At 34.3% G+C, this 9,725-nt stretch overlaps 1 protein-coding gene across 1 annotated transcript; it reads left to right on the top strand.

Moving 5' to 3' along the window:
* The first annotated feature begins 1,219 nt into the window (after positions 1–1,219).
* Positions 1,220–4,991, top strand: LOC108914191 (anaphase-promoting complex subunit 7). Its single transcript, XM_018719930.1, has 6 exons — positions 1,220–1,336; positions 1,391–1,852; positions 1,936–2,169; positions 2,745–3,079; positions 3,617–3,734; positions 4,318–4,991. The coding sequence occupies exons 1-6, from the start codon at positions 1,268–1,270 to the stop codon at positions 4,804–4,806; spliced, it is 1,707 nt and encodes a 568-aa protein (XP_018575446.1). The 5' UTR covers positions 1,220–1,267; the 3' UTR covers positions 4,807–4,991.
* Positions 4,992–9,725: the final 4,734 nt, after the last annotated feature.

Raw genomic sequence — 9,725 nt, forward strand, 5'->3', positions numbered from 1 at the left:
CCCTCCCGCGCTAGCCTAAGGGCCACCTTAGCAAAGCGCATCCCAGGCTGCATAGCCGCACTACCCTACCCAACCATACCACACATAAACATGACACTACCCCCGGGGTTTACACAGACGAGCCGGCGAAGCAAGAAGAGCGCCAGAAGAAAGGGCCCTAGCCGGCGGGGCCCAGCCAGGACAAAAGGAGGTCCCACAAAGCGCCTACACCGGCCGCATTTGCGGTCGGGGTAGACGACGGATGGGGCCCACCTACGAAGGCTGTCCAGGCCTACACGAGATGAGGCAGGATAAAGAGGGATAATCCCCCTCGATCCCAAATCATTGAGGCCAATTTCTAGCCATGGAATAATGGCGGCGGCGGATGCATGCATGGGACACCGGTCTTAGCTTATAAAGTCAGTCTGTTATTAGAGAGATATTGGAGCGACAACTTGCATTAGTGCATGCAGTATTTACACATACTTCTAGGCTGTATAGAAGTATGTGGGTATTTTGACATCTAAGCATGCGCAGTTGCATACAGCTGTCGCGCTGCCGTAATAACGATAACGCCTGGTATAATTTACGAATGTATAGCGTTATGCTTTCACACTATGCTTTACCGCAAGGATATTTATAATAGGTACATAAATATCCTTGGCTTTACCGTATCGCCAAAGTGCTTCGGGTAATGTTGGAAAAGCCGACGACGATTAGGCACATAGAATATGGTTAGACAAAACCAATCAAAGTCATCAAACAACTACCCTAGGATGTTCAATAACTCATATTTTCAAGACAAATTAACGCACAAATAACGCTGCGCTATTAACACCGTACGTGCGGTATGTGACGTACCAATATCTCTCTATTATTTTCACAGGTCTAGTTTGAATCGCAAAATATTTATGATTAGAAAGTTGAGGAAAAATCTAATCTGCAAATCAGCAAATCTCAAGGAAGAAACGAAGAAAATGTGGAAGTGAGAGAAAAGTATTTTTGGGAAAATTTTGGGGAATTTTGATATTTTACGTGGGAAGAACCCAAGGATATTTGTTATAAATATCCTTGGGAAGAACCGGACAGATTACATCAGATGACAGATATTAGCTGCTTTCCATTGCTGGGGAACTGCTCCTTTAGTAGTCTCCTTCTGTTCTACTCTTTAAGTTTAACTACTCCAAAAGGAAAGCAGCTTTAATGGTATTTTTAAGTTTTATACATAACCAAAAAAGAATTGTTTACATTTGATTTTGAACCATAATATATTTAGAAATAATAAATTATGAATAATATTATAAAACAGTTAGAAACTCTTTCGGAACAAGAACTTTATTCCAACATTGTTAAAGTTGTATGTATTCGTTTTAAATATAAGGAAAACCTCCATTAATTAATTAATTTTTAGTGCGATTTGGCTTTGACCATTGGAGAACAGAAACCTGACACTTTTACATTATTAATGAAATTCCAGATTACACTTTATTATGCTGATGCTTTATACAGTATTCAGCAATTCTTTCAAGCAGAAAATTTGTATCGGCAAGCACTACAGATGAGAAAAAACATACTTATTAAAAAAAATTCTAATAATAAAATAACGGAGAATCAGAATGAAGTAGCTAGTGATGTAGACATCAAATATAAAATACATTTGTGTTGTTTAGCACTGAAGCAAAAAAAAGCTGCTGGAGAAATTTTGCAAATGGTTTCTGCTCGTTTACGTACGCCAAAAGTAAACATGGCTTTAGGAAATATATTTAAAGACTTAGGAATGGAAAGATCTGCAATAGCGTGTTTTAAAGAAGTTCTCAGAGATTGTCCATTAGCCCTTGAAGCTGTGGAAAATTTACTGAAATTAGGAATAAAAGTAAGTCAATTATTAAATGAAATTACAATAATTTGATTATTCATAATTTTGTGTTATATTTCATATGAAATATTAAATTATAGGGCGTGGAAGTAAATTCGTTAATGGTAGAAGTGTCATCAGAAATAACATGGTTAAATTCTTGGATAAAAGCTCAGGCTCAATTACATTCTCGAGATTTTGCAAATGCAATTAAAACATACAAGAGCATGGATACACATGGTTTGTTAAAAGACAACACATCTCTTATAGTCAATATGGGCTATTGTTATCATTACATGTGCGAAGATCAGAGAGCTATATCAGTTTTACAAAAAGTAAGAGCAAATCACAATTCTATATATATATATATATATATATCTTAATGAGCAATAATAATAATGAGATTTTCTGACGATAAATAAAATGCAAAAAATTAGACGACTACTCAAGTTAAACAAAATTCCAGTTCAATGGGGATGCAGTCATAGAAAAAAAATATTACTCATTTTAGTTTTCAAGTTTTCAAAATTATAGTTGTTTTTCAACAGGAAAGTTAATTGAGAATTATATTTGGAAATTAACAACATGAGTGGTGTTATTACATGAGTAATAGATTATAGTTATAATCCTGTCTTCAAGAAATAAATTTACAATTTTTAGAATTTTTAAAAATGCTAGATAATACTTTTTAACAAATTTTAAACTATGATTTATGACCCACGTGATAATGACATCACTCATGTTGTTAATTTCGAATCCAATTCTCAGTGATAAATTCTCCTGATAAAAAAACAAATAAAATTTTGAAAGCTTGAAATCCAAAAAGTTTAAAACTTTTCCATGACTGCATCCCCGTCGAGCTAAAATTAATATATATGTAAATATGTATAACTTTTGAAATCTTACATAGGCATTTCGGATCGATCCTTTCCTCACGGCAGGCAAAGATCTGTTATCAACTCTTTTAGCAGCTTCTGGAACCAAAGATCATATTCGGACACTGGAAAGTTTAATACCTACAATGGATATGTCTTTATGGAGTAGTGAACACTGGGTTATTTTAGGAAACTATATGTTTGCTTTGAAGAAATATGACAAAGCTGCTTATTTCGGACAACAAGCCTGTGTGTTGGATCGAAGAAATATCGAGGCGCTTCTCTTGAAAGCAAATACTCTGGTCCAAATTAAAAAATATCAGGATGCTGCTAGTCATTGTACTGAGGCATTACAAATTTGCCCTTACAGGTACTGTATTTTCGCAAAAGGCTTTTTAATTAATCTAATGGGTTACAAAAAAGGAATGCTCATATTTCAAGAAAAATTGAATGGTGAAAATTACTGGTTGACATCTTCATTCCTTTAAGGAGAATCGGGTACTAGGAAAAAATGCAGCCAATTTCGTATTGAGATATTTTTGCAATGTGAAATCAAATTCTGTCAATTCTCAAATTATTTATCGATTTGAAATCATTTTTATTTACAGAGTACCATAACTTACAAGATGTAAAAAATACAGCAACATATAAACAATGAAATTTAACATTTTTAACATTTCAATAATTTCAGTATATTTTTTAGTATATTTTTGGCTGTATTAACATCGTATCACAGTATAATACTGCATACATGTATCGAATCGTATTATACTTTCCTAATTGCAATCACTTTAGCAATCCAGCAACATCTTAATTAGCTACCTGTTTTCTCCTCAGAAATATGAGAATTTTCCATTAGTGTTAAAACTGGTACACCCTATAGCAATATAGTCTTTTATCTTTTCAGATATGATCTGCACAAATGTTTGGTAGAATGTTACATACAGATGAATAAGTTGAGAGAAGCAGAATCTATGGCAATGAATGCATGTAAACAGTTAAATTTTAGTGCTCAAGGGTATTATGTAAGTTTCTATTTGTAACGGTATAAATTTAACATATAGAAATAGAAATATATATGTGTAAAGATGTTACGTGAGTTTTTAAAACGGAATTTCAAAATCGGCTAACAAATTACCGCCCAATTTTCTAAACACAATTTGGTTTTATAAACAAGTCTAATACAGGAAATGCTGTGCTCGATACATAAAACTTTTAGTGCCCTGGACGAGTCGGAAAGGTGAGCCAACTTTATTAATTGGTCAAGAAATTTGACATTGTATCGCATAATATATTGTTGAACAGGTAAAAACAATTTCGGTATTCAGGGTCCAGTTTTAAGTATTTTGCAAGATCATCTATCACACAAAATGCACAAAGCAAAAATAGATGATTGTCTAAGTGAACACAAGGGAATAGTTGTGTGTACCGCAAGAAACTGTTTAGGTCCAAGACTACTCCTTGTGTACGTTAACATCAGTTGTATAAAAAATTTTAAATACCTTACTTTCACAATAATATTTAAAACAATCTATTGTAAATACTAGTTTCTGCGACGTAATTAATTAGGGATGAAAATCACTGAAATCAGACGTATTTTATTTTCAGCTACATGCTTTAGTGTTATTAAAGGACCCCATGGCGTCGAGTAAAACAGTCCGAAGGACCTTAGAAAAAGCCGTATCACAAGACAAGACTGGTTCCACAAACGCTCTATGCATGCTAGTCGAATTCTTGGAACAGGAGCAACAGTACGAGCAAGCCTCTCAGCTGTTATTGAAACATATAGAAACGCAGAAACCTTATTCGAGACTGCATCAATTGTTGGGTGATTGCTTTGTTAATTTACAAAAAGACGATGAGGCTTTTCACCATTACACAATAGCCCTGAAACTTGATCCTACAAATCAGAGAGCCACAGAGGGATTAAATAACATAGGAAGAAGTTTGTCATTGAGTAAACGTGATAGTTATTATACTTGTGTTGCCGGAGAGACTTATGCATCACAAGGTACGAATTCTTCTGATCACGAAGTTGACCCAGAAAGTGATACGGATCCTTGGCCAGCTGGTGGAGATTTAGGGAACTTTGAATAAGTATTATATTTTTTTAATTATGTCTATAGTAATCTATTTTATATGATTTAACTAATACTTGTATCAATTAAATTTTTTATATTTTCTTCCAATTTCTGAATTGTTTCAGTATTATATTAATGTATGTCTTATAAAATGGAAAATGTGTTGCGTTTAGGTAAGTGATTAAATTAAAAATGATAATCATAAAAATATCCTTTATATTCCACTCTCTAAATCCATTATATTATCCAACATTCAAGGCACTGGACTGTTCCTACATTTTTTTGTATCTAAAATATGCATTCCAGGATATATAACATCATTTTTTTTCATTTTGCATCATTCATTTGTTTCTTAATGCCGATCTTGCCTTTACTGCTTCTATCAGCTGTTAAAAACTTGATTTTAAAATCAGTCGCCAAGCAACATGAATGTACAGACCTATAGATTGTAACATCATGGTCACACATCAAACCCAGTGAGGTATTTTCCTAAGGGCATAGGGGAAGATAACCCGGTGCAGCCCCATTATGGCCCTTCGGCCACCCTTCTGGATTTTTGCTGACATTTTACATTTACTAACAGGTACTGGGGCGGCCGATCATATTCGTCCAGGGCACATAATTTAGAAATACGTCTCTGGTCAAACCACAATTCAATGTACACAGAGTGTTGCTCTGTATTTTGCACCCCATATGTAGTTGTTATTTTTAGGTTTAGTACCATAGTTTCGGGTAACTTGGAATCGCTGGGTATCATGTGACTGCCCTGCACCATTCAAAATGCAATCCTACCGTTTTTTAGCGGTGAGAAAGAAAAATAAATTAAAAAAGTTTTATAAGATATTTTACGTGCCACTAACAACATTGTAAAAATGTAAAAAAATTAAGTAATTTGACACGTTCACAATTTTGGTTATGCTTAGAAACCTACTATGTGGCATACCAATTTGGAATATTTTTTAAAGATGTTTATGATATCCTGCATAATCTGTTTTTTTAATTTGTGATGTTTTGTTCTACAGGGTGTATTTAAATGGAGGGGCATAAATGATACCAGAGATTCCTTCAGTCAATTTAACCTAACATACCTATATCCCAAGTCGCATAATAAAAAAGATACAGGGTGTCAAAGTGAAAAATAAAAAATGGTTTTTCCTTAATAATTTCTATAATTTTAGTCAGAAATGTTTCAAATTTTCAGCAGAGAGGTTTTTTAATCATGGGAAAAATAATATAATAATGATTTTTGAGTGTCGAGTACGAGGCGCCCTCTGCAGGCAACGTTTTGCATTGTATATGTAGTAACTTTTTTGCCAACCCCCGTATACCGCTTTTAGTAACAAAATATGAAATATTGGACTTTTTTGAACAAAGAAGATATACTTATTGAAAATGGCTAAAGCCAACCGTTCAGGAGATATTTTTAATTTCATAAATTATTGTTACGGATTTATATCTCCACGAATACCAAAGTATAAACAGACACTTTTGTTAATAAATTCAGAACCCATTGCCTCACAGTAATTATTAGTTGTGGATCTATTTTAAAATTCAACCAAAAGGGCGCGCAGGAATCCACTGAGACATTATTTTTCCTGTTTTAAATTTACTTTGAAAGAACTTACTTGAAAAAACCACGAATTCGCAGATATGCATTGCACACGCATAACAATGTACGTTCGAGGAAATGCCCCAAATGCCCCTTCGCCAAGACACCGAGGAAGAATAAACGGACCAATAAGATAATCTTCTACGATTCCTACATTTAAACTAAAATTATGTTGAAATTTCCATGTACAAACTTGGTGAGGATTTTCGTCAGACCATGAGTGATCATTGTGATGGTTCACTAAACCATGTCTTTGAAATGACGCTTCATCACATCACCAAACAAAATACTGGATAAAATATTTCTGTTTCCCTTGAAATGTTCATATACCATTAACAAAAATCTATCCTGTTAGGTAAATCCGCAGCAGTCAATTCCTGCACAGGTTGTAGATGGTAGGGGTATAAAAGATTATCATTTGCAATTTTCCAAATCGTAGTATGTGAAACGCTATAGTATGTCGCCAATTTTCTGGTACTAGTTTCTGAATTCTGATCTTGTAAATTACCAAGGACAACTTCTTCAAGTTCTACATTGCGAATAAGACGTCTTCTGCCAGTACCTTCAGGACAAGGTTGAATGTGTCCGTTTCCTCGAAATCTTTCTACCGCCGCAAAAGTTTTTCTAGCAGGAACACGACGATTGGGATATCTGGTTATCTGGAATGATAAAGTCATACAGCAGCAGCACAGTTCTTGTAACATTTAAAAAATACTTGCAACATAACGACATACTTGTCATTAGTATACATAATTTGTTGTTTTGTTCAATTCCAAAACTATTTAATATCTAGGATGCAGGTAAATAGTGACTAAAATCAATTAACACAAGAATATATTTTTTTCCCTAGCCTTTTGAATGAGCGAAACAAACCAAATAAATTTTTGACTAAGTTACCCTCACACAAAATCTAAGAGGATATGTTCAGATTCATAATATTGTTAATTAGGTATCAGTAGCCTTGTCACATATGAACTAAATGTTTATTTTTTATGAAAATCTATTAAAAACATTTTTTCTATTTTAAAACAATATTTCTAGCATCCTAAGACACCTTACATCGACCATGACAAGATAATAAATTTTAGCCCATTCCAAGTATGCGTGTGACGAGGATATATTTTCTTATTTCCATTGAATATTCTTGAACTCGTTCATAGTGTAATTTAAAAACTTTTTGATTTTTACTTATAACTGCAAAAAGATAGTACAGTATAGACTCTTTAATCCGAACTCATCCTAATCCGAATATCCACTGATCCGGCCTGACGATTCGACGAATGCCCGTTTCGATGGTCCGAACAAAACTCTTTAATTCAAACAAAATTCGGTTTAACATATATAGTTCGGATTATAAAGTCAGACTACATAATAAAAAGTAACTGCTAAAAACGTAATTCCCCGGCAGTCTCAGGGAAATCCTTTTATGCGAATCGGAGCCTTTCTTGATTAGATCCTTTTAGTTGAATTATTGCCATGCAAACATGGCGATATTTATACGACATATTTTACGATAATGTTTGGTTTAATTGTTATTTTTTGTCTTCTCAGTAACACATAAAATCAAATTCATATTATATGTATGGACATAAACATATTTACATATGTATATATTTACTATCCAGTAATCCAAAAATATCGGTAATTCGAACTTATCTCTTTAAGCCCGTGTTTTTTTAGTTCGGATTAAAGAGTCTATACCAGGGGTCGGTAACCTATGACCCGTGGGTCACCGAGTGACCCATTTACTAATTTCAAGTGACCCACTCTATTTCCTAAAAAAGTATAATATATAAAAATAAATTATAAAATAAACATGAAACGAATATTTTGAGAAAAAAAAAAATTGAAAATAGATGCTTTGTTTTTGCGCGCACGTCAATCTTGAATCTTTGCTTTTTGTTTGTTCCTGGCAATATATTTTTTTAAATAATAATAATTATTTCACTTAGGTAACTGCTAAATGTTTCTTTTTATAATAATTAGAATTTTATTAGTTTTTATAATAATAATTAAAGTTTAAAATAAAATGTATCTTATTATTCACTAAAAGACTGTTTTAAAATATCACTGACCCAAACGTCCATTTAATATTCACACTGTGGTTGATTTTAACCCGCAGCCAAAAAAGGTTGCCGACCCCTGGTCTATACTGTACTTAAGTCACCCAAAATTACAGCTTGAATTTTCCTAAAGTACCAGAATTTTGTTGGACAAATGGACATTGTAAATAATGTCAAAGTAAACTGACTTTTAATGAAGCATCTGTATACATTTAGATCTATTTTTTCATAAGATTACAGTGATATATGATTTGATAGGTTTAACGTTTTTTTTTTAATTTTTGTTTTAATATGTTATTATAATTTTCTTTTAATGATATTATATTTTCCTTCTCCAAAATCTTGACTAAAGCAAAATTTTTGTTGTAATCTTTGTACTCGTCTATTTTAACATTTATAGGTCGAGAGTTCTCCCCAATATTGCATTAACAAGGTATGCCTATTTGGGCATGTATTTGATAAAAGTCTGTAAAGTACATATTCTGAAAAACTGTTGTTATTAAAGGACCCCACACAAAATGAATGGAAGTTGGGTCCTGCTAGATTTGGCTGGAATTGTGATATGTTATAGTTCTCGACATTCTGATCAAAAGTCACGGGCCCAAAGTAATCCTATGGATAGTTTCAGAGATATAGAGAGGGACGTCTCTTCCTAAACCAAGGCGTCCATCATATGCCCAGGCAAAGGCATAACGCCCGATAAGTTTAACATCTTTCCTCCTGAAAACATTGGAGAGAATAGTTGATAGGCATATAAGGGACGGGGTGTTGAGGGTAAATCCTCTACACAAGTACCAATACGCCTATCAGGCAAGCAGATCAGTCGACACAGCCCTTCATAGCCTAGCCAGACTGTGTTGACTCCAAAGGCATTTGTGGAAATGAGAAAGCGGATGAACTTGCTAGAAAGGGATCCAAAACAGAGTTCATTGGCCCGGAGTCCTTCTGTGGCACATCTCCCAGTGTGGTCAGGCGGGCTCTGGGCAAATGGACTGAGACAGAGCACAGGAAATACTGGACTTCACGGCCAGGACATAGCCATTCTAAGGAGCTCATGGAGTATCCTTCGAAGGAAAGAGCGTATGATTTACTGAGCTACAGCTACAGAATCCGGCTCAGGAGGACTCATAACGGGACACTGTCGCTTTAGGAAACATCTACCTAAGCTAAAGCTTGTAGACAGTCTGGTCTGCCGAGGATGTGAATCGGCGGGTGAAACTTCTCTGCATATCCTGGGCGAGTGCCCGGGATTTGCACGTAGCA

Source organism: Anoplophora glabripennis, unplaced genomic scaffold, assembly GCF_000390285.2.
Source record: "Anoplophora glabripennis isolate ALB-LARVAE unplaced genomic scaffold, Agla_2.0 scaffold763, whole genome shotgun sequence".
Lineage (NCBI taxonomy): Eukaryota > Metazoa > Arthropoda > Insecta > Coleoptera > Cerambycidae > Anoplophora > Anoplophora glabripennis.